The 25214-nt window shown below is 41.3% G+C and overlaps 1 protein-coding gene across 2 annotated transcripts in view; it reads left to right on the top strand.

Moving 5' to 3' along the window:
• The first annotated feature begins 3522 nt into the window (after nucleotides 1-3522).
• The window catches only part of LOC125880352 (MAGUK p55 subfamily member 3-like), a 34350-nt gene continuing 12658 nt past the window's right edge, over nucleotides 3523-25214 (top strand). Inside the window, exons 1-9 of one of the 2 annotated variants that reach the window (XM_049562700.1) lie at nucleotides 3523-3763; nucleotides 16786-16948; nucleotides 18426-18544; nucleotides 19414-19491; nucleotides 19683-19763; nucleotides 20222-20359; nucleotides 22776-22857; nucleotides 23290-23375; nucleotides 23492-23566. In XM_049562700.1, coding sequence (XP_049418657.1) covers nucleotides 16912-16948; nucleotides 18426-18544; nucleotides 19414-19491; nucleotides 19683-19763; nucleotides 20222-20359; nucleotides 22776-22857; nucleotides 23290-23375; nucleotides 23492-23566 — 696 coding nt within the window. In that variant the 5' untranslated portion in view covers nucleotides 3523-3763; nucleotides 16786-16911. The remainder of the gene's footprint in view (nucleotides 3764-16785; nucleotides 16949-18425; nucleotides 18545-19413; nucleotides 19492-19682; nucleotides 19764-20221; nucleotides 20360-22775; nucleotides 22858-23289; nucleotides 23376-23491; nucleotides 23567-25214) is intronic. The other variant, XM_049562701.1, reaches the window with a different exon arrangement.

The raw sequence follows: 25214 nt of genomic DNA, 5'->3' as shown, positions 1-25214 counted from the left end.
GACAGCGCACATATCACAGGAGGATCTGTCACTGGCGTTATCCACTGGCTCATCAGCGATAGGACTCTGATCCCCAGCTACTGTATCTGACCCACTGAGCTCAGATGAAATGCTTTCTCATCATCCGTTTAATAACACAGAGAGCCACAGTTTCAGAGCGTGATCACAGGGCAACCGCTGTGACTGCTCCTCTTTTCTCCCACTGTCACAAACGTCTGAACTCATAAAGGTCTCTGTGAGCTCGCAACAACTAGGCCAACCAGATGAGCAAAGGGACAAAGGGGAAGTGAGACAGACAGATAGAGGGGCTGAAGAAGAGTGCAAACACAATAGGGAGGAATACAAAGGGAGCTGGGACGGGTGTGTTTACGTGTTTGTAACAGGTCCAGGATGATTCGCAGTCCATGTTTTCGTAGCGCCGGTCCCCCACAAGGCGTCACTGACTGTCAGCCAAAACATGTACTGTACCGCTCACTGAGAGACACAGACATGGAGGGAGGGGATGAATAGCAATGGATGGATTTGAGAGGGGCGGACCAGAGAGGCGTGCAGCTTGCAGCATGTGTGCACACTGTGCTGCCTTCAGGAGCTGTCGGAAAGAGTAATAACAAACATTCAGTTCGTGTGAATGATCCGACATTGGGTTTTGTTTACCTGTTAAATAGAATTTTATTTTTTATTACTAGTTGAAGGAAGAAGGAGCTTTTTTTTTTTTAAATGAATCAACAACTTAATTTATTCTATATGTCAGATACATACCTGAATATGTGAACCCATTTCAGCAGCCCAAAAGAGGTAAGGTGATTGGTTCAACATCAAAGCTGCGGTCAGCTGCCACAAAACGTAGCAAAATGTTTATTCAAACAAAAACAGGAATGTGTTGAACGTCCTGTTGTGTTGAGTCTAATCTGATTCAGGTCAGAGGAGCTTTATTGGCCCGCAAAATACATTTACTTTGCTAAAGCAAGTGTGAAATATAAACAAAAAATTGTAAGCACAATAAGTAAAGATCTAGTAGGCATGTATTTATATACATGGCACTTTTAGTGAAACAATGTTTTGAATTTAAACTTGCCCATGGTTATGTAGTTGATATGGAGGCCCACTTCTACCAGGAAAAGAAAAATCCGATGAAAGATTATGACAAAAAATAATGAGTCAAATAAAATGTCAAAATTATGAGATGCGATTGCGCGCACAATTTGACTTACCATGAGTTAGGGCAGGTAATACCACATTATTGCATTATCATGGCCAGAAGAGTTCATGATGACAATATCATGTATTATTATAATGTCTTTTTGGCAAATAAATTACGCTCAAATTCAGTATCTGTATTATGTGATGGTATGATGAGAATTATGACATTTATGATGTCTGAGAAAATCTACCGATCATGTGAGCAAAAGTCATTATCTTATTAGTCAGCTTTGGGGCTGGCACAATATCAGATTGTCATGGTACAATAACTGTGGCCAAAAGAGTTCACAATAACGATATTATCGCAGTAGCCATAGTGGGAAAAAAAAGCTAAATGAATTACACTCAAAATATGAGTATAGGGAGGTGGAGAGAGTCTTTAACCATAACTGTATAAAAGAGTATAAAAAGAGTACTTACACTTCATGGATAGGTAAAAGGCAACCAGGAGGGAGGAGGGAGACGCAGAAAAGATTTTAAGAGGATTATTCACACAATATGGTCATGTGTATTATTAACATGATATCAATATTTCTTTTGTAAATATCACAGTTATTGTCAGTACCCATATATTGTTACACACCTACTATGAGTATTAATTGTCATCCCTAACATCACTTTTGGTCTTTTCCTGGCAGAAATAGGCTTCCATACATGTTTTGCTTTTGGTGTTCAGTTCAGTTCTCAGTTGTAGTGAAATCATTTACTGCACAGTTTAAAACCACTTTACACGATCACTCAACAATGATCAGATGCCATGGATGGATTTTACTTTCAGGGAACCACTGGGAGAAAAAGATTGCTCTTGGGCAACTACTGACCCAGTTACCCTGTTTGGACACAACTTTTTTTTAACTTAGCTAAATTATGAAAGAAAACTGAAATAATGACACCAGACAGGTGACACAAGGTTATGTAATATTTCAGGACACATTTGATATTGTACCAAAGAAGCCGAGAATGGCTGTGCTTGTAATTACTTTTTAATGCAGTCATCTCGAGATCACAAGGTAGCCTAATTATTTTTGTTATCTTGAGATGACAAAGCTTGTTTTCTTGTGGTAAAAACAAAAGGCAGATTTCTCAAAATAAAAAGACAATTTTAGCAGGAGAAAATTGCTTTTTTTCCCCCAGATCCACAGAATAATTATGGAGAACTCGAGAATGAGGGTCTGGTTCATTTGATGACCTGATTTTATCCATCAAGATTACTGTCATGGCTGACAGAGGATTCATAACTGGATCTTGATTGCAGTACAGTCTGATGTATTGATCAGTAATGAGCACTCCTTGATCTGACATTTTTATCTGAAATCAGTTGTCAAGATGCCGTCTATGCATGTTCGCACTGCACTCCTGATCTCTGATAAACATTACAGGTAATAAGAGGAAACATTTCGTGATCTCAAGTAGAGTTCTCAATGGGCCGAACAAATTACTGCCCAATTCAAACCGGCCTGTGTGAGATGAAGCCCAAACCTGGCCTGACTGAGATCATCATACAAAATACTGAGCCTGAGCCCAACCAAGCCCCACCTCCCAAAAAGCACTAGGTGGCTTCTGACACCTGGGACACACCAGCTATGTGGTGGTGCAAGCCACGCACATCTCCTGCAGAAAATTATCACTGACTCTCTCTACACTGTATTTCCCCAACAAAAAAAGCTCCCTGCTCTGGCCGAGAAGAGGGACAGAGAGCCCAGCACGGAGCCTAGTTGCTCCCCACCTTCTCTCCCAGCCTGCAGGGCGACCTTATATTCACCTTTGGCTAGCTTAGACTTAGTTATCACCACCTCCATCTTCCCACATTGTCTACTCTCTGACCTCCAGACACTGACACTGACAGCTCCTTAACCCCACCCTCTCTGTATTCCTCGGCCAGTCATTGGTCAAAAGCCACCAGGCTACCGCAAAATAAATAAATAAATAAATAAATAAAGGGAGATTATATCAATTAATCAATCAATAAATTAATAATAGTGTTCACTTTTTACTATTTATCTATTTAAAACTTTTTTTTTTTTTTTTTTCAAATTTATGTTATTTTTGTCTTTCCCACAACCCAGCCTGACCCAACCGGCCAATCAGCGCGCATTTCCGGCAGTCGGTGCAGGTTGAGATTGAAGAACTCTAAACTTGAGAGACAAAAGTATTAAAAAAATAATTGTGCGCATGGCTGTTCCCGGCTTCCATACTCAAATGTCTTTCTTTACTATTTACTATTTCCCATTTTCTCCTCATTTTCCAACCAGCAAACAGCAGCATTATCTTATTTCCATCCGTGAATCTTGGATGTTGTAGATTACGAGGAGCCCCTGAAGGCAGCACAAAAGAAAGGGAGTGAGGGCGAAGCACAGTGACTGACAGAGGGGGAAGGGGCGGCTCATTGAGACACACACTGGATGGAGCAAGCAGAGACATAAAACCAGTCCGCTGAAGACGGAGTGGAGAGGGAGAAACGCAGAGAGGAAGACAGACAGAAGAAAGATAGAACCACAGTGGTGTTAGAAACAGAGGCGGTGTCGGTGCAAACAGGAGCGCTGCTGAGAGGAGCCTCAACAAGGTAAGGATGCTTTCTAACGTGCACTGACTCAACTCTGTGCTGCTTTTTACCTCTGTGTGTGACAAAGAGAAAATAACAGCTCCAGGGCCACTGACAGGTAGTGTTCATCTGCACACATGTAGATACAGCAAGGACAAAACCTCACTCTGTTTTTGCGTCATTTAATTTAGATTCCCAAACACATGTCTGAGTGAAACCATGTGCATGCTGCCTGTGCTGCATGTTAATGAGGGTGTGCATCACCTGTGATTAATTGCCAACCCCAATATTAGATTAAACTGGCGTGAAAGATTATTGCACATGGGCATGCACCACCATAGACTGCTAAATAAGCTAATTAAATGATTAAAAATTCTCCTTCTGATGAATTATAAAGGGAGGACCAATTAATGATGGTTGACAGGACAGGCCTGGAGCAATGAGTAGGTCACGCTTTGCTGCAGGGCAGGACAGGGTTTTATGGCTTGTTTGGTGTGCAGGAGAGCCAGAGAGATTCAGTGAAGGTCAGGTTTTATGCACAGAGGGTTTAGTAAACAAGGACTCAAGGAAAAATGTGCTTAAACCAAGTCAGAGGTTAAGAGGCATCTTGAGTCCAGACACTTACCTTCCTTTTATGATAATTATATGTGATGTTTTGGGTGAAATATGGTGCAACTAAAGCAGATTTATTGAATGGACAGGACATTGTTTACAGTCCCGTTCTCTTGGTGCATTTACACATATCATAATGAGTGCAGTGGGAGTTTAACATCAGCCATCAGTCACAAAGCCTCTAAAGTTTGGCTCCCCACCAGCCAGATTGGCACTCTGTCAGCCATCATGTCAAGGTCCTCCTCCGCCCCTAAAAACCCATTTGGCTGTCGAAAATCCTGAAACGAGACACACACAAATGTCGGTGTTTTCCGTCCCATGGCCAAATTCAATCTCTCTCAACACTAGAAGTAATTTTTCCACCCAGCTGTGTCTCGGAGTGGGCGAGCGAGTGGAAGGTGTTCTGAAGTGATGTTCTTCTTATAAGCCTCTTAAAAGCCGTCTGGCTCCTGACCTCCTCTGCACTGCGTTATGTTTTATATCCAGCATTTTTGTTCCACAGCAATTAAAATCTGAAGTAAATCCCTCTCAAGGTAGCATAAAATAAAAATCATCCTTCTTTTTTATTATAGATCCTGCAGAGCTGAAATAATCAGTTGATTTCCAGAAAAATAATAGGCCAAAAAATGCCCAAAACTTTCTAGTTCAAGCTTCTAAATTGAGAGGATATGCTGCTTTTCTCTGCCGTATATTACTTTAAATTCAATATCTAGGTTTTGAACTTCTGATTGAACAAAAACAAGACATTTGAAGATGTCAGCTAGGGCTCTGGGCAGTATTTTTTTTGACGTTTCATAGATTAAGTTATCCTGTCTGGGTTGCAGACGTATAATGCTTTTGTTTTTCCACTTCTTAAAATGACTAGAACACATTCATTTTCATGAACAAAGGAACACTATGAATCTTTTGTGCTGTTGCTATAGATTATCTTAATACCCTCGCAAAATGTACAGCGGGCAACTTTTTTTCCAAACGGAAATTGGAATGAAATCTGTCATGTTCCAAATATGTCAGCCCAGCCATGTGGGTGGCATCATAGGTGGTGGATGGACTACACACACACACACATACACACAGAGTGGTGGGCAGATGGCATCAGCAGTATGTTGACGACCTCTCCCCTCTCTGTCTTCTCTCGGGACCCGTCCAACAGCAAATGAGTCTGGCAAACAGGTGGCGTGCATGTTTGTGTATGTGAGCAGAGAGGACAGTGACATAAGGGTTAAGCTCTCCAAACACAATGTCAGTATAATAAAGTACGACTCCGACTCAACTGTAGATTGTGCCGATGCCTAGTTTACTAGTAGGATGAATTATCTTGTCACAATCCTCAAGTTTGGTGAAGATAAATGACATCGAGGCAGAGACGGAGAGACGCCAGGGGACAGAGTGAAGGAGTGGGAAACTCAATCAGCCGAAGCACTGAAGGGACAATCAGTGAGGGTTTTACTGTCAGTCATTAGACGGTAAGAAGAGGAATGTGAATATGAAATGCTGTCGTGATCCAGCACACAGATGTGAGCACCAGCAGCCAGTGGAAAACAGTGAGAAATGATATTAAAAATCAATACCAAAACAATAGTAAACACACAGCTTAGATATTTCAAAGTATCAAGATATTTCGTCTTGTTGACATGTTGATGTCATACTGTTACCTACGGCAACAACAAGCATGGCTGAAAGCGAAATGATTATCGACTCCGCGGTGGTTCTAAAAAGAGGAGCAGCTTCAGTAGTGTGGAATAAACTGTGGCGTCCTGAATGTTTTATGAACAGCCCCGGACTTCTCAGGCTTTTATAGCGAGTTACCACTAGGAGGAACTCAGTCAGCAGCTCCTCTGGCAGCAGCACTGCGTCTCTCCTGTCCTCTCTCACTGTGTGCACATGGGAGTTGGTGTCGTCAAGTGTCATAAACCTTTGGTAATGTAAACCTACGTAAAAAAAAAACTACATATATAATATATAAATAAAATGAATATATAAAATACCTTGAAATATCGTGATATTATTTTAGGGCCATATCGCCCACCCCTGTTGCGAAGTAAATTTTAAGTTTCAGATTATTGATTTTTCTTCATGCCTGATGCATCTAAGAATTGTCCCCCCCACCCCCCCACCCCTGGTGATTACCAGAAGGTCAGAGCTCAAACTAACAAATTGTTTCTCAGTATAATATCAAAATGTTTTTATTAGTATGGAAGCAGACACACTGAAGTCTCCTTGAGCAACTCCCTCAACTTCCTACGTTACTGAGATGATTAAAAAGAAAACTTCCTGATTGGGGTCAACAAATCATGAATAATTCATTTTGTATAAAGTCTGTATGCAAATGCTGTAAAGGGCAGACTCTAAAATAATAATTAATGAACCTGACCCTAAGTAAGCCGAACGACTAATGCTGCTCATACTGTGAGTTAAAGACAAGCTGACAGCAGAGTCTTACAGCAAGGACAATACTGACGTGTCTCTGTTGATTTTACACAGTGTTCCATTGCAGTAAGGGAATAGTAATCAATCATAATCAGTCATGATCAAATGTCCTTGAAAGAAAACCAGTAGTATAGAGAATTAATTCCTTAAGGGAGCAGGTAGATTTCAGTCTATAGAAGAATTGGAACATTGGAACAGAAAATGTCTCAAGTTCCTAAACTGCTTATTCTACAACATGGTCGCAGTGACAATGCTGATGTTTAGCAGGTATGTTTTACCATGTTAGCTTAGTGTTAGCATACTAGCATTTGCTAATTAGAACTCAAAACAAGGTACAACAGAAGGCAATGTCATGAGATTTGCAGGTATCCAGTCATAAACCAAAGAGTTGGGAAAAGATGAACAGTCATGGGGTCACCAAAATAATTACAATCTATCCTGACGGAGACATGGGTGTCTGCACCGCTGCTAGCGTGGCTAAAAACTTGGAGAAGATTTCATTTTTAATTATATGAGATGGAGAAAAGCTTCAAACCCTCACACTGGAAAAGCAGAAACCTTTACATGGTACATTGTTGGCACCGGTGGCACAAAAATAACCGGATCACTTAACATTTTCTCACGGGCAAGCAACTACCACAGTTACTTTGGTTGTTCCACTGTCCGCCATTTCCACTACTAGGGATATGGCCAAGAACTTACATTGATACTCATCGGCAACTGGGGACCGTTAGCTACCATTGAAAACAAAAGCGCTATCTTTTTCGATCCTATTTTGTTGAGGCACTTCCTTTGTGCTGTAAATCCAGCCCTCATTATCCAGAGAGATCGTACCTGGTGGCGGACACTTGCACAGAGAAAGCAAGCCTTAATGGGAACCAATCTAAACGCTGATGGTGTCACTCTATACTCACTATATTGTGCATCAACATTTACTTCATCCATCCAACCAACCATGCATTTTCATCCACTTATCCGATGCCCGGTTGCGGGGGCAGCAGGCCAAGCAAAGCACCAAAACATTTTCCAGCTCCTCCTGGGGGACCCCAAGGCCTTCCCAGGCCAGATGAGATATGTAAACCCTCCAGCGTGTTCTGCGTCTGCCCCAGGGCCTCCTATCAGTGGGACGTGCCCGGAACACCTCTAACAGAAGGTGCCCAGGAGGCATCCTGATCCCGAACCACCTCAACTGACCCTTTTTGATGCAAAGAAGCAGCGGCTCTACTCTGAGCTCTGAGCTCTTTACCCTATCTCTAAGGCTGAGCCCAGCCACCCCACAGGGGAACTCATTTCGGCAGCTTGTATCCGCGATCTCATTCTTTCAGTCACTACCCAGGGCTCATGACCGTAGGTGAGGGTTGGGATATACAAAACCCAAAACCAGTGAAGTTGGCACGTTATGTAAATCGTAGATAAAAACAGAATACAATGATTTGCAAATCCTTTTCAACTTATATTCAGTTGAATACACTGCAAAGACAAGATGTTTAATGTTCAAACTGAGAAACTTTATTTTTTTTTTTGCAAATAATCATTAACTTAGAATTTAAAGGCAGCAACACATTGCAAAAAAGTTGGCACAGGGGCCTTTTTACCACTGTGTTACATCGCCTTTCCTTTTAATGACACTCAGTAAACGTTTGGGAACTGAGGAGACTAATTTTTGAAGCTTTTCAGGTGGAACTCTTTCCCATTCTTGCTTGATGTACAGCTTAAGTTGTTCAACAGTCCGGGGTCTCCGTTGTCGTATTTTACACTTCATAATGCGCCACACATTTTCAATGGGAGACAGGTCTGGACTACAGGCAGGCCAGTCTAGTACCCGCACTCTTTTACTATGGAGCCATGCTGTTGTAACACGTGCAGAATGTGGCTTGGCATTGTCTTGCTGAAATAAGCAGGCTTCACATATGTGTAAGTTGCCCATGCCTTGGGCACTAATACACCCCCATACCATCACAGATGCTGGCTTTTGAACTTTGCGCCTATAACAGTTCGGATGGTTCTTTTCCTCTTTGGTCCGGAGGACACGACGTCCACAGTTTCCAAAAACAATTTGAAATGTGGACTCGTCAGACCACAGAACACTTTTCCACTTTGCATCAGTCCATCTTAGATGAGCTGGCCCAGCGGCCGGGCGGGCGTTTCTGGGTGCTGTTGATAAATGGCTTCGCTTTGCATTGTAGAGTTTTAACTTGCACTTGCAGATGTAGCGACGAACTGTAGTTACTGACAGTGGTTTTCTGAAGTGTTCCTGAGCCCATGTGGTGATGTCCTTTACACACTGATGTTGGTTTTGATGCAGTACCGCCTGAGGATCGAAGGTCACGGGCATTCAGTGTTGGTTTTCGGCCTTGTCGCTTACGTGCAGTGATTTCTCCAGATTCTCTGAACCTTTTGACGATATTACGGACCGTAGATGATGAAATCCCTAAATTTCTTGCAATAGCTCGTTGAGGAATGTTGTTCTTAAACTGTTCGACAATCAGCTCACGCATTTGTTCACTAAGTGGTGACCCTCGCCCCATCCTTGTTTGTGAATGACTGAGCATTTCAGGGAAGCTGCTTTTATACCCAATCATGGCACCCACCTGTTCCCAATTAGCCTGTTCACCTGTGGGATGTTCCAAATAAGTGTTTGATGAGCATTCCTCAACTTTCTCAGTCTTTTTTGCCACTTGTGCCAGCTTTTTTGAAACATGTTGCAGGCATCAAATTCCAAATGAGCTAATATTTGCAAAAAATTACAAAGTTTACCTGTTCGAACATTAAGCAACTTGTCTTTGCAGTGTATTCAATTGAATATAGGTTGAAAAGGATTTGCAAATCATTGTATTCTGTTTTTATTTACAGTTTACACAACGTGCCAACTTCACTGGTTTTGGGTTTTGTAGATGGACCAGTAAATCGGATTCATTTACTTCATAATGCAACAAAAAAAGAAACTCATGTAATGATATGAGATTGAGAAAAGCTGCAACTGCCCACACTGGAAAAGCAGACACCTGTATGTTCAGTTATTAAACTGTACGATCAGTTATTAAAATAGTTAGATATTGATTTTCTTTTGATCACAAGAAGGCTTGATAATTATTTTAATAATTGTTTCATTTTCATTTGAGCCTTCTTACTATAAATACAAGTGTATGTAATCCACGTCTTTTTGATCAGAAAAGGTAACTAAATGCTTTCCAGTATAGCCTCAGCTGCATCCTTACTGCTATTCAGTTCCTCTTCTAATCTCCCAGTCTTTTCTAATCTGCTTCATTGTATTCATTGAAATCCTCGGCGATGCACACAGCCACGAGCGCTGCTGTCTTAAATCAAGGAGGCTAGATAATACCACCATATGGCCGGTGGTAACCTTAAGTATTTAGACGATAGACTCAGTGAGCGAGAGGAGGGGGGAAAAAAAGAAAAAGAGAGAAAGATGTTGGCTTTAAGCTCTTCTCAGCCTCTTGTAATTAGAGAGAGAGCGGGGTGGATGGAGGGAGGAAGAGATGGAGAGAAAGAAGGTCAGGAGCATGGGCCAAGTGTGTATGGGAGGAGGCTGAATAAAAGCAGAGAGGATTTACATTAAAATGCAGCTATAAATCATTATGTTGATCTCTCCATTTGTTAGAAACTGTTTAAAAATCCAAAGTCTGGAACAATAAAATGATTCTACTGACCTATAAAATATATTGTACAAAATGTTGACACTACATTATAGTTGGACCTGTTCTAGACAGGTCATGTAAATGTTTTCTGAACTATTAGATACCCCCATTATTTCTCTCTTATGATTGTTTGCTCTGTAAGGGGCTCATTCAGCAGATGACGACTTGTGAGAAAACCATTAATCTTCTAATTAATTAATGGATTTTATTCTCCAGTGTGTTTGTAGCACATCTCTTTGCGCACATGCCCCATTTCCACCAGATTGGCTCTGGTTCTTGAACTGGTTATGTTCAGGATTCTGGGAACCTAGTTGGTGCTACCTGGCGAACCAGTCTGTTTCCACCAATTTTGAGTGGAACCATTGTAATCAATGGAAGACGTCGCACTGAGCACAATAGAAGTAAACAGTCGTGGCAAAATTGTGGATTACACTGTTTACCTGTTAACTTTTGTTCTGTTAGTACAGATTTTTGAGTAAATATTTCATATATAGTTTATTTGGTTAGTTTGTGCTGGGCAGTCCTGCCAGAATGTATTTCTCTCCTGATAATGTGCAGAATGGATTTTTGAAAGTGCTGTTTTGTCGATACTCCACAGAGTGAGTTAATGAAGGGACAGACATGCTGATGGTGGTGCAGCATTAGACTGAATCCATCTAGGGGTATTATTATTGATTCCTGATTGAGGCTCACTCATGAGGGGAGGTCAAGGGTCATGTCATACTCCAGCAGTGATCCTACATGGATGTAATTACAAGACACTGGTGATGGAGGTCTGTGTGTTAATATGTGTTTGTTTACTGAGGCGCAGCAGTAAAAGGAGAAGTCAAATTACGGTATGTTTACGGGATAGTCCGAATTTTTGGGAAGTATGCTCACTTGTGTTCTTGAGCCAGACTATTGTTTGGCTGGACACTTGCTAGAGATAATAAAGTTGCCAGGCAATCATTTGCCAGGGCAACCATTAAACCACAAAGAGTTGTTTTTACTTTTAGGTATTTGTATGAATTAAGTAAAGGAGATAGGGATTATTTAGTGAGCTTCAGAGGTGCTGGTAGGTGGATTTTGTTACGTTTGGACAGAGCCAGGCTAGCTGTGTCCCTTTTTTATTATATATGTATGTGTGTATGTATGGAGTCAAACCCGGGCCGCTGCGGCAACAGCCTTATACATGGGGCGCCTGCTCTACCACTAAGCCACCGATGCCCCCCTGTTTATTATATTTAGCAGGGTTCCCACGGTCGGAATTTCACATCACATTTTCAAGGCCTGGAAAAGTTGTGGAATTAGTCAAAATCATTGAAAGTTTTGGAAAAGTCATGGATTTTTTCGCGTATAAAAAAATTGATACAACCTCAAATCAACATCACGATTATTTGAACATTTTACCTCAATTATGATTACTGAAAAAAAAAAAATTGTTTTTGTTTTTTGCCCTCATAGTTCACTGACAAGGTTTGTATTGTAAAGATGCTCAAATATTGAATCTGGGATATTTTTTCTAATGAAAGTGTGCATATCTTATCTTTGTGGTGAACTGTTTATGGTTATTTATCGAAAATTTCGGTATTTTGAATATTGTGTAGCCTTTGTAAATGCTTGTGTTATCTATGTGTTATGCTCCAAGTGCAGAAACAGATTGGTGGTATTACCTTTGGTCGCTGAAACGTTTTTTGCACAGTGTTTACATTTGATTTCTTTCTTTCTGTTTGGTGTTGTCTTCACGAAAGTCAAAATGTGTCGAAATGACAGACACGGCATTCTTCTTTGGTACAAGCTGCTCAAGTTGCTCTTGGTGTTTGAGTTCTGCAACATGTTGCTTTTAGGTCACAGACTGGACGGGGCGGAGTCATGTGACCACACATGCTGTAGTACGTTTTTAAGGGGACACTACATGAACACACACAGTGGGGAAGGTTTTACCAGAATGTCGGGGGGGTGGAATTACCAACGTGGGCAAGATTAAGTCAGTTAGAGGTTCTGACAGTTTTGATTAATTTTCAGTTAATTGTGCAGCCCTGATTGTTACAATAATCCTTAGTGGATAACCTTTAACGCAATAAATGTTAACAGCAAATTAATGTTCTGTAGCTGCCAACATAACGTAGCTCAGTGTGTGATGATATTTCGTTAACCATCAGGTATGTTTCATCATTTTCTTGTCTCTCTCTTCATAGCTAAGCTGACTAGCATTTCCTAAAATGTCAAACCTTTCCTTTTAAGCAATGCGATGCAAATAGATGATTTATGGTCCCCCAGTAAGTTGTGTCATAATTTATATCTCACGTTTGTTATGTTGCCATCAGTATCCAGATGCTGATGGATGGACTGCAACAGCAACACATAACAACCAAACAGCCGGTAATAACGTCTAACAGCTCAAAGCAGCTTAAAAATCTTGCTTTTCATCACCCCTCGTCAGTCTAGTGCACGACTGAATGCATTACAACCATTTTAAACATGGCTCCAACCTGGGCTTCATGACCACTTGTCACCAGCTAAATGAGGGTCTGTTTGTGCTGTCGCTGTTTATTCTAATTGCCACTTCGGCACGCTGCCACCCTGCCCCTTCAATCTGTTTATTTTTCCCAAACTACAAATTTCCTTGGCAGCTGGTTTTTGTTGTTTCTCACCAGCCCACCAGAGGAAAATGTGACGATGACATGACAGAACATGACAAAGAATTACCATAAGACGATTGTTAATCACTGTTTTGAGTAAATTGTTTGACACAGGTTGACAGAAAAACATGAAATTTAATTGTTTTTAAAGAACTCGTGTGTTGTGTTGATGGACTAACACTTGTGGCTTTAAGTGATTTCTGTAGATATAATCAGCAACATTAATGAGGCTAAAAGTTGTCTCCACCTGTCTTAAAGGGTAAATAAATTTGACGAGGTCTTGACTTGACAGCGTGCTACATCGCCACCATGCTGATCAGGTTCTGTTTGATTTTCTTTACAGACCTCGAGCGAGTGTTTGTGTTGATTGTGGATTTCTAATAATGAGCCAGAAACGCTGCAGGATTGTTTTGTATTTGAAATCTCAAAGGAAATGTTGCAGACTTTTGCATTCAGTTTGTTTTTTTATAGACTACCATGTCTGTGTGGCGCAGATGTCTCGTGGGCCAGCGTCCAGTCAAGTGTTGTAATTAATTTGTTTGTGTCTCTAATTAATGGAGTAGTAGCCCTTCCAAGAAGAATCAGTGTTGTGCCATGCTTGTGTTGCCATTGAATGCCTTATATTTGACTAAATAGGTGCAACAAGTGACTGCAGTGAATTCTGGTCTGTTGTTGATGGTAAACAAACTTTCCAATACAAAACGTTTACCTTTGCAGAGTTCGAAGCTTTTCTTCTGTGCAAGAAATGTCGAGACATAGATGTCACATCAGTGGTAATGGAAAAACACCAGTACAGCAGAAAATCCCCCTGCAGACAGTAAAGGGATGATGTGTAGGATGAAGGCTGAGCGTACTCTAAAACACTATGTTCACCTGACATGTTATTACTGCGAACCTCCCACCTACACAGCCAGCAGCTCCAGGGGCAGTTCTAAGGTTAGAGCAGGTACAGCAGGTGGAGATTATACTGCTGTTTCACATGACTTGCTGCAGACAGTCAGGGACTGTTAATTAACAGTCTGGATCACTGACGATCAGGCAACCAAAGCCGTGCTGAGTCTGAGGAGGAAAGTGTGCATCAGGTGACTAATCTATAAGACATAATAACATAATAACAAAATCTGCCAACATGTGTTTCCTCTTGGGAAATGATGCTTTAAAGGGACAGTTCACCCCTCAGTCAAGTACTCATATTTTTCCTCTTACCTGTTGAGCTGTTTTTGTTATCCAAATTGTTTTGGTGTGAGTTGCAGAGTGTTGGAGATATCAGCCGTAGAGATGTCTGCCTTCTCTCCAATATATTGGAACTAGATGGCACTCAGCTTGTGGTGCTCAAGGGCACAGGGCTGTAATATTAGTTGTTCAACACTCTGTTTCTTTTTATTTCTGTTATATATTCATTGTTTTCCTTCATTTGGGATTTGACTGGCTCTCTTTTAATTATATCATCTTGTGTGCATTTTTCTTCTTGCAGTCATACTTGACTGGAAAAATGGCTCGTACTAGTGCCAGTTGGATGGAAACCCAACTATTGTTGAGTTTTTCAAATGTATGTTTTTGGGCGCTTTGAGCCCCGCAAGCAGAGTGCCACATAAGTCCTGTTTCCATCAAACACTTTCAGTATGGTACCTTTGGAACCAGCAGTAACCCTTCAGACATGGTACCTAGACCCTAGGGTTGCCACTGCAAACAGTACTCTTAAATGTGGGCGGGGTTGTTGTCACTTACTGCCCCGTCCTGCACTCAGTGTATTTCCTCATTACCGGTGACACAGAGGGATGTCTGCACCGCGTTTGTCGTCTACAGAATGACATTTTCAGAACAAAATAGAACAGGCTGCAGTGAGAGTCTCTCTCCATAGGATATTTTAAAAATAGTGGGTTTGTGCATTTAGTCCTTCTAAGGCTAGTGGAGCTGGCCGGAGCCCACAGCAACGATGCTCCATGATGCCTTTTTTTTAAAGTGAGGGTTAGAATATATGCAGTTCACATAGCCAGTCCAAATTAATATGTATATTTTTCAGTGTTTGAAGATCCACTCATTACTAAAAGTGTATGTCATCCAAGAGAGACAAAAAAAAGAAACTAAAATAATGGTCAAAGTGGTCACATTGAACTTTAAGGTTTGTTGATGGATTCATGTCATCAACTTATGCACTGAGTAACACTACAAGTACACGTTCCACCTTAATAGTACTATTATTTTGGAGAGAAGGCAGACATCTCTTCCGCTGATATCTCCAACACTCAGGAATTCACACCAAAACAATCTATCTGATAAACAGCAACACAGGTAAGAGGAAAATATGTTATTGATTTTGGGGTGAACTGTCCCTTGTAAAGTAATGATTGTGATTTAAATCAAGGACAGTCCATACAAGATTGTTCATTTGTTGATTGGAGATATTTTTTAAAAGGATAGCAAAGTCTTTAATCAGATATTTGTATCTACCAACTCAGATCAGCACTTACCTTAAAGGCCGGCTCTTGATAAAGCTTTGGGTAATGGGGTTATTAGGGTTTTTTTTGTTATATAATATATTAAAAGTAGTGAAAAATGGCCAAGTTGACACCTTCACATTATTTGTTTTGTCCGACCAACAGTGTGAAACCCAAATATATTTAATTTACAGTGATAACGGTGAGCTATAGTGTATATTTTAGAGATATCAAGCAAAAATGCTAATATGATTTTTTTTTTTTTTGATATTTATTTCTGTATTTTGCTCCTGAGATCTCTGAAAAAAATGCCCCCTCATTTTGCTCTCCTCAACAGCTATATGGTGAAATGACAATAAAGCTGAATGGCATTGAATTAATTGAATAATCTATACATACTGTAATTGCTGTATTGATTTTTGCACATACATTTATGCAAAGTGGTAACATTAGCATCTGTTTCCCTCCTGAGGTCAATATAGTTTGATCCTGTCTTATCTGCAGTAATTAATTGGTTATCTGTTGATTATTTGGACTCCTCTCCGAACCTAATGACAAAAACCTGAACAAAAGATGCAAATTAAAATCTTTTATTGATGCCAGATTGCAGCGACAGGCTTCACTGCACACTGCACCAAACTAGTGAAGGGAATAATGTGACACAACCCAAACACCATTTAATTAATCTAATCTGTGACGCGATTGAAATGTAAACACAGGGAAAGTCATCGGTACCGTAGGGTTGCCATGGCAACAAACGAGGTGAAGCCTCCTATTGGACCGAAGTGTTGTGTGTAATGTGACTTCACTTTCCTCCTGTTTGACAGACACAGGGTTTGAAATGAATGCTTTATGCCTCAGTAATGAAAGCAGCCATTATTTATATTGAAACCTCAGCGCAGTAATGGGTTGATTCATCACTGTCGAAGCTCAGTTGGCCAGTTGCCCTTTCAAAATGTGGTTACATCTAGAAGTAATTTTAAATGAGAAAAAATATATGCTTTATTAAGTGAGCATCAAGGTACTGAAACTTCTTTGTCTAACCTCACTGTGCATTAGCGTCACAAGAAGTGTGTTTATAGTCTGTCTGTAACAGCAACCTTTAACTTTGTGTTGCAGCTACCAGCATTAAATCATTTCTTCTTTTAAAATATCTGCATCTTTAAGAGTCACTGTTTCAATTAAAATCATAAATGTAAGGAAAACCCTAGATACTGAGGGTTTAATCCCCTTTTTAAAAATGCAGATCCAAGACTCACACTGTGTTTTGTTTTCACCCCCAGCTGTGTCTGTGATTTTTCACCTTGGCCGTACGTGAGGAACAGAAGGAGCCAGTGGAGAGAGTTCACCGACTTTGTTTCCCCTCCCTCCCTGTTCTCCCCCTCTCTGCACCCTCCTGCCTCCTCTGAATGATTGAAGCCATGCCCATCGTGTCTGCCAGCACAGGTACAGCCAGACATATGCTCTGGCTACTTGTTTATTCTCTCTGATGCTTTATATGTGCTGCTAAATAATGCGTGTGCTAATATGTCAAGCTTACATTACTGGAGCTTGAACTGTGAGAATATATATATGCTCCTATTGTAAATAAACCAAAAAAGAAGCCTAAAGATTTTTTTCTGTGAGGTTATCACTTCTGCTTACATGTCTAAAGGTATGCATACCAGTCTTATCTGTATTTACCCAAACAGCAAACTGACACCAAACAATCTTTGATAAGGGATAAATGGATAGTCACTGAAATCTGTGGAGGAAGGAGGGTTACACATTTACAGAGGTAGATACTGGAGGGATCCCGTGGGGGTGCTGGAGCCTATCCCAGCTGACACTGGGTGCGAGGCAGGGTACACCCTGGACAGGTCGCCAGACTATCACAGGGCTGACACATAGAGACAGACAACCATTCACATTCAAATTCACACCTACGGCCAATTTAGAGTCACCAGTTAACCTGCATGTCTTTGGAGTGTGGGAGGAAGCCAGAGTACCCAGAGAAAACCCACAATGACATGGGGAGAACATGTAAACACATGCACAGAAGGGCTTACATTATGATCCCAAAAAGAGATAAACGCATCCAGTATGTTTAAATAGATTTGGGACATTGCAGAGGTGAAGACTCAAGTCACATATTTTGCACTCAGGTCAAGCGTGAGTCACAAATTTGATGACTTTAGACTCGACAAAATCAAAAAGACTTGCAACTTGACTTGGACTTTAACACCAATGACTCATGACTTCACTTGGACTTGAGCCTTTGACTTGAAAATACTTGATACCTGCCCCCCAAACCTGAAGATTAAAAAGTTTTTTTAAAGTGTCTCAATCAGTTAATTTCCCTTCACTTCCTGAATCAGCTAAAGTTAATGGTATTCATTCCCAGCAAGTCGACAACTAATTCTCTAGATTTACTTTGTTCAAATCAATCTGACAGCATCCATGCGGCTCAAAACCAACAGACGGAAACCCAACAACTTCAAGCTGCGTTCGACATTTAAAGTCGCACAAAGAACAGTAACTCAAGGCTAATATCAACATGGTTAGCAGGCTAATGTTAGCTCGATAGCTAAATACTGTAAAAACACTTGTTTTTAACTAATAAACACAAATGTTAAAAAGCAGTCATACATTTTCTTAACTTTAATTTAGTACTACTCTGTTGTTGAAATGGCATAACATTTGGTGAAGAGCACATTTTGACTTTGTTAGGGCTCAAAACTCAAAGTTCAGGACTTGGGATTTAACTTGGGACCTGTCAGTCTTAACTTGAGACTTAACTTGGGACTTAGGTGTGAAGACTTGAGACTTACTTGTGACTTGCAAAACAATGACTTGGTCCCACCTCTGAGACATTGTAATGACACAATGCTTTTATTTTATTGCTGTAGCGATGACAGAGAAGCTTCTACTCTTCATTTCATAGGGCTGCATGAGACTCTGGCCCTGCTCACCTCTCAGCTCCACCCTGATGCCAACCATAAAGAGGACCTGGTCTTCCTCAAAGATGTCTTCAGTGAGAAAAGCCTCGGTTATCTGATGAAGGTACAGCACATACTCGATGTCTCTTGATATTTGTGATTTCTGGATTACTCAGTCATGAACAGTGTTACTTTGCCTTGAAACAACTCTTTGAAGAAACCAGCTCAGTAACACATAAATATAATCAGTAAATTCCTTGTGCGCAATTGTAACGTACTTGTACTTAAGTATTCCCATATTATGCTACTTTATACTTCTACTCCACCACAGTTCGGAGGCAAAAATTGTACTTTTCACTCCACTACATGTATCTGGTAGCTTTAGTTACAAGTTACTTTATAGATTAAAGATATACTATGCAAATTACTATGTAACAGATGTAATGCCTCTCAGTTATCACTTATGACCCACTATAAGTGCATGGTGGTGTATGTTTCCTGCAGGGACTCTGTCCTCTGCCTGTTGTTTGTTATTGTGTTCTTATTTTCTGTGTTTGTCACATTTATGGGCCTGCACCCCCCAACATTATCAGGTGAGGTCGGAGCTTTATAAAAAGGTACAGACAAGGTGCCAGACCACAAGCATCCAACGAACACAGTGCCAAACCCCCCCACAAATATAGCAAGGCGAAACGCCAAATGAGAGGGAATCTGTTGGCTTTTATTCTCCCTTTTGCTGGCGAGCGTTTTCACAGACAGTCACTGACAGTCCTGCACAGTATACCTTTAAGGCTAACTAAAGTATTTGAAATTATCCCCACCTTTACCAGCTGCAACATTAAAGTTTCACCTAAATTAAAATTGTAATAATAAAAAAATAACTTAAATAAAATTAAATCAGCTGATTCTTTGAAACGGCCCACCAAATGTCATGTAAATAAGTCCTTCTTTGTGTGTGTTTGTGTGTGTCTTTTTGTGTGTTGTACATCCCAGATTCATGACAAACTGAAGCAGTATGAGAAACACAGCCCAACTCCAGTTCTACACAGCGCCACCTGTTTGGCAGAGGATGTAGGTGCACTCTTTCCTCAATATTTCAAAGCCGACCTGAAGCTCAATGTCAATAATAATCCTAACATAACTGAATGTTAAGTATAAGTAAAGATTTCTTGTAATGCAGCAAAGGCAGTTTTTTAAACCACATGTGTTTCATGAGGAGATTTTATTGTTTTAAGCTATGATTTTCTGTTTCGAATCATCAGCTGGCAGAGGAGCTTCAAAACGGGCCGCTGGAGGACGATGAGAGAGAGCTGCTGCTGCTGCTGAGCACTCCTCACCTCAAGGTACACACTCACACATGTTTTGTGTCCTTCCCCACACATGCACAGACTAATAAATGCTCTCTTTCCTCTTATTCCTTGAGCTCTTTAATGCCGCTGCTTCTTTGTGCTTTTACCCTGAGCTGCTCTGATGTTCCTCTAAGTTGATCATCTGTTGCATAACACCAGTGTCAGAGTGGTTTGTACCGGTAGACATGACAAGACAGCCTAATTACTCTTATCAAGTGATTATGTTGAATTTATTGGCTTTCTGGGAAGCGCGAGAAGATGACGGCCATGAAAATGAAATGCACTTATGCAAAAGCAGCCAGTGAAGGAGATGTCATTCCTCCTTTTGTTTCTTTTCTGCCTGACTTCTTTTCTGTCATGCTGTATTTGCTTTCTCTTGCTTTCTTTTTCTTGTTGTTGAGGCTGTTAAGTCGTGCCTAAATGTGCATTTGCCTGTGTATCATTTCATAAAGGCGGTGCTGTCAGCCCACGACACAGTGGCCCAAAAGAACTTTGACCCGGTTCTGCCGCCACTGCCGGAGGATCTGGACGACGACCTGGAGGAAGAGTCGGTCAAGATCGTCCGTCTGGTGAAGAACAAAGAACCCCTGGTGAGAGCCGCTTCACACCTGAGGACACGACAAAATAAGAGCTCTTCCTTCCCTCAACAGCCATTATTCTCTGTGCCCTCAAGTGAAGCTTTAAAAACTCCATTTACTTTAATGGAGCAGCTTCGAGGCTTTAGAGAGCCCCGGGGTGTGAATGTGTGTCTCTGTGTGAGGCTATAAAAAAAACCCATTCTCAAGGAAATCCTTCAAGGAAAGGACAAAAAATAGATTTGGTGTTAACTTGTCAGAAGAGGCAGCTGAAGTGACACCAGTTCTGCAGCAACAAGCACACATAATTACACAGCTGAGTATCTGCTTATTAAACCCAGTTATGTTTACTGGCAGTGATTCAACAAACTGTGTTTGACTTGTTTCTTCTCACATGTGGAGCTGCTCATCTGTTTGATATGTTAAATTATGGAGAGATACAGTACAGTACAGTACAGTACCAACCCACACAGTATATGAGATGGGGTTTTTCTTGCTCAGGGTTAGATGATAGTTACATCCACTCTTACGGCCTTTATAAACCAAATCCGTATTTTTTGCCTGAAATGGTACATTTTTCTTTTTTTAAAGATTATTTTTATGGGCTTTTTTGCCTTTAATGGACAGGACAGTGAGTGAAATGGGGAGACAGAGAGAGGGTGGGGACTGACATGCAGCAAAGGGCCACTAGCCGGAACCGAACCCACAGCCGCTGCAGCGAGGCAATGCCTCTGGACATTGGGCGCCGGCACTATCCACTACGCTACTGACGCCCCCGAAATGGTACATTTTTAAATAAAAATATGACATCATGTTGGGTCAATCATGTTTACACATCATCTTGACCTTGAATGATGTAGTACCATGCGCTAAACAGGATTTTTTTTGTTGTCGTTGGCACGTGTTCATGAAATACCCACACACATCTTGACTTGTTATAGCTGGTTTCCTTGAGGTGTAACAACAAATTGGTCCGTGTTGTAAATGCAACACACATGTAAAGTTCCTCTTGTTACAGACCCCTCCCCCAGGTTGCAAATTTGCAAATCCTGGGATAGTGAGGGAATGAGCACCCTACTCTCCCTATGATTGGCTAGTACTCATTGCCTTTGTTGGTTGGGTTGGTTTGGTTTAGGCAAGAGGAGTGGGATTAGTAAAAGTGAGAACGTAAGGGTAAGCCAGTCAGAGTAAGGCAGGCCATCCCTTCACTATCCTAGTAAACACAACTTTGCCCCCAGGTTTTCCCTCAACCTGTGTCTTGCATTGTCATTGACTTCAGCTCACCAACAGGTGCCTGACAGGTCCAGATATCTGGGATGCCTCTGCTAAACACCAGGCAAGCCTCTGGGTTTGTGTCTGTGAACAGCTTACACCATAGACATAGATTTATTAGACATAGAACTGTCTGTCATGCTCATTTGACGTGTACAAAAAAATAGTGATAGTTAATTACAACAATTATTATTGTTATGGTAAAACCCAAGTCAGTGGAGCCATAAAGTGTTCACACTCACTAATTTGAGAACTCCGTTTTAGCCTATTCTTTCAGAAAACTATAACAGAACATCAATCTAAGGGGAACACGACCTCGATAAAGAATTCCAGTATGTTATTTCCATGACCAAGGAAAGTTCGTCAGTACTTGTGAAAATGAGCTACGCTCTCTGAACACCAGAAACCAGACAAGTAAGTCTCAGACTTGTGATGTCATCAGTATAAAGTCTGGAGCTGCTACATAGACAATAGGCTTGTTGGAGATGAGCCAGGCCTGCACAGAGTCACTGGTGTCCACTGCGCAATGCATGCTGGTTAGATTTGTGTCCGACTTCATCCTGACTTGCTATCTCGTCATGCAGAAGTGGACAACGATATTCTCACGAGATCAAGGCGGTCGCAGTTTTTAGAGCCAGGCGCTGCAATTGCTGTCCACCAGCTGCAGGACCAGGGCATGATGGGAAACGCAACTGAACAGCACAATCCAAAATTTTGTACTGTTCCTGTCAGCTCTAAATGATCACCTTAAAGTATACCATGGAAAAATCTTGGATGAATCTGATGGAGCTGTAACTCAGTGTAAGAACCCTTGGATAAAACATAAGGAACTGGAGTGCAAAACCTTTTTCTGTGATACATTTATAAGAAATACAACACCTGTTTACTAGTAGTACATCAGGAGCATGAAGGAATGGAACTTAGAAGTTTCAGGGACGCCATCTTTTGTGAGTGTAGCCAGCAGAGCTAAAGCACAAACAGGGAGGTGATCATGATGATCAGGTATCAAAATCTGCAGTTACACAGAGTTTACTGATCTCTCCAGCGAAAGCAACTAACGGGTCTTTTACGGGTCTACCAGAGGATTATATCGGCTCAGTAAACTGCAGATGAGATTCAGTATGTGTTTTCTGATTCATTGTTGCGTCTCTTCCACCAGGGAGCAACCATCCGGAGAGACGAGGCAACGGGAGCTGTAATCGTGGCCAGAATCATGAGGGGAGGGGCCGCTGACCGCAGTGGTGAGACAGACAGTGTTCACACAGCAGACTGTATATCATAATGCAGCAGAGTTCTTTTATTTCCTGTGATAAAACAAAACGCCGTCCTCCCCAACAGGACTTCTGTTCTCCGCTGATACACTGACGGAGAAGTGAGAAGATTATGTTGTGTAACACCATCAACTGTCAACACAGAGCAAATCCTTGAGATTAGTGGCCCAAGATTGCATATTTTGAGATTACAAACAAGGGTTGCTCCTGGCTGTTGCCATGGAGATGTTATCAAACTCATGCCAGCGGAAAATTGTCTGTTTTTTTGTTCATATCTGAGCCTCACACTCTAAATATACTCTTAGTGGCACTACACACACACACTGGGATTTTCTGTGCTTTATTTTACTTGGCGACAAGGTGTGTTTTCAGCAGACTTGTTTTGCGTGTGTGTGTTTCCAGGTCTGGTGCATGTTGGTGATGAACTTCGAGAGGTCAACGGAAACCTGATAACCCACAAAAGGCCAGATGAGATTAGTCAGATTCTGGTAAAGGAAAAAAAAGCTTTTTGTCATATGGCATCACACTCGTTCAGACACTGTTTGATGATTCACTGGTGATTACTGCAGATACATGATGATGCTGCTCTGATGTTTCTCATCAGTCCCAGTCACAAGGCTCCATCACACTGAAAATCATTCCAGCTGTTGTAGAAGAAGACAGACTGAAGGAGAGCAGGGTGAGCACTCCTCTGTCAGCAACATTTGCCCTCAATATACAACTGTTTACTCCTGAAATTAAGTGTTTATTGTTTTCATTTTTCATTGATCCACATTACGCCACCAGAAAAAAAATATCCCCCAAAGGTTTTTGTGTCTTGTCATGTCATTATAGGCCTACATTAGAGAAGGGCGCCAGTGATTGGCACATCTGGGTGATGCTGCATTGTGCGTGTATGTGTGCGTGTGTATTGTGTATTTTCTAATCACATCTGGGCCACTTTCATACATGTTCCTAAATACCATACGTATCCGATCACAAGCCAAGCAACCACTGTAAGAAACTGTCATTATCGGAGTTTCTGTGTGTTTTTTCCCCACACATACATGGTTTTTCCAAGTCAGACTTCTCTGCGCAGGCACAGAGTACTCACAATACAGAGAAACAATGTCAGTGCGATCCATTGAAATTATAGAAGGCTGCTGTAGCCATACTGCCGCTGCAATAGGCTGCCCCAGTCGCCAGCCAACAGAGTCTGACTGCCACTCATTTTCTGACGGGGACAGCTTGCCTATATTTTGAGTCCTGCCGTGACAGCCTTGTCGTGAGGTGATGACAGAGATAATGGAATGCAGCCCTTGACATCCTAAAGTTCTGGAGGAACTGTTACTCTGTGAGACCTTCCACATTCCCAGCTCCATCACTCCTGACTCCTCTCCCGCGCCCACACCTCTCTCTACAGCACCACCAGCAGTAGCTGCTAATAGAGCTATAGATGAGGCTTTTGTGTCTCTCTGACTTCTCATCCTCATCATATGACACATTGTCATCAGCAGCAAATAATTTGAGGGAGATGAAGCTTGCACTGTTATGTATTCATTTTTTTCCCAAATGCCTGTCTCTCCTGTTGTTCCAGCGTGCATGTGTGAAACATTATTAGTTGCATGTGAGATGTTTCAGGGCAGAGATGTGTTCAAACTGATGTTAGATAGGGGTCACTTCAAACATGAACATGGACAGTCTAGGCAGAAAGATCAGATCTGGGGGAAAAGTTGGAGTTGAGCATTAAACCCTGTCAAATGAAGACTTCCTGAGGAGCCAAGCTAGCTGTTTCCCCTGTTTCCAGTCTTTATGCTGAGCTAAGCTAACTGGCCTCTGGTTTTAGCTTTGTATTTAACGTACAGCAGATGTGACAGTGGTATTGATCTTCTCATCTAACTCAGGAAAATAAAGCAAATATAGGCCTGAATGATACATAGTATTAAAATTACCATTGCAATGTGAGCACATGCAATAGTGACATCTCAACAATGAGAGTTATGGTCTGATTAATCATTCAGGTCATGCTGCTTAGTAACAAGAGCTTGCAAGGTTTGCAGTCACCACATCTACTCCTTACCTGGTCTAAAAAATGGACAATATTAAATGGAAATTTCGGTTTATTTCAACCTGTCTCCTGTCGTCCTAAATTTGTTTCAAGTGACTAGTGACATAAAAATAATAGTTAGCATGTTAGCTGTTAGCCTAGATACAGTCGTAGCGTCAGACCTGTTTAAAATGTAAGTGAACAGGCATACTTAAAGTGCAAAGTTAGTCCACTAAATAAGCTTTTTTTCCACAAAGACCGCCTCATATCGTTAGGATAAATGTCAGAGAACATATAGAAA

This window comes from Epinephelus fuscoguttatus, linkage group LG20 (assembly GCF_011397635.1).
Source record: "Epinephelus fuscoguttatus linkage group LG20, E.fuscoguttatus.final_Chr_v1".
NCBI classification, from domain to species: Eukaryota; Metazoa; Chordata; class Actinopteri; order Perciformes; family Serranidae; genus Epinephelus; species Epinephelus fuscoguttatus.
This window is presented reverse-complemented; position numbering and strand designations above follow the sequence as displayed.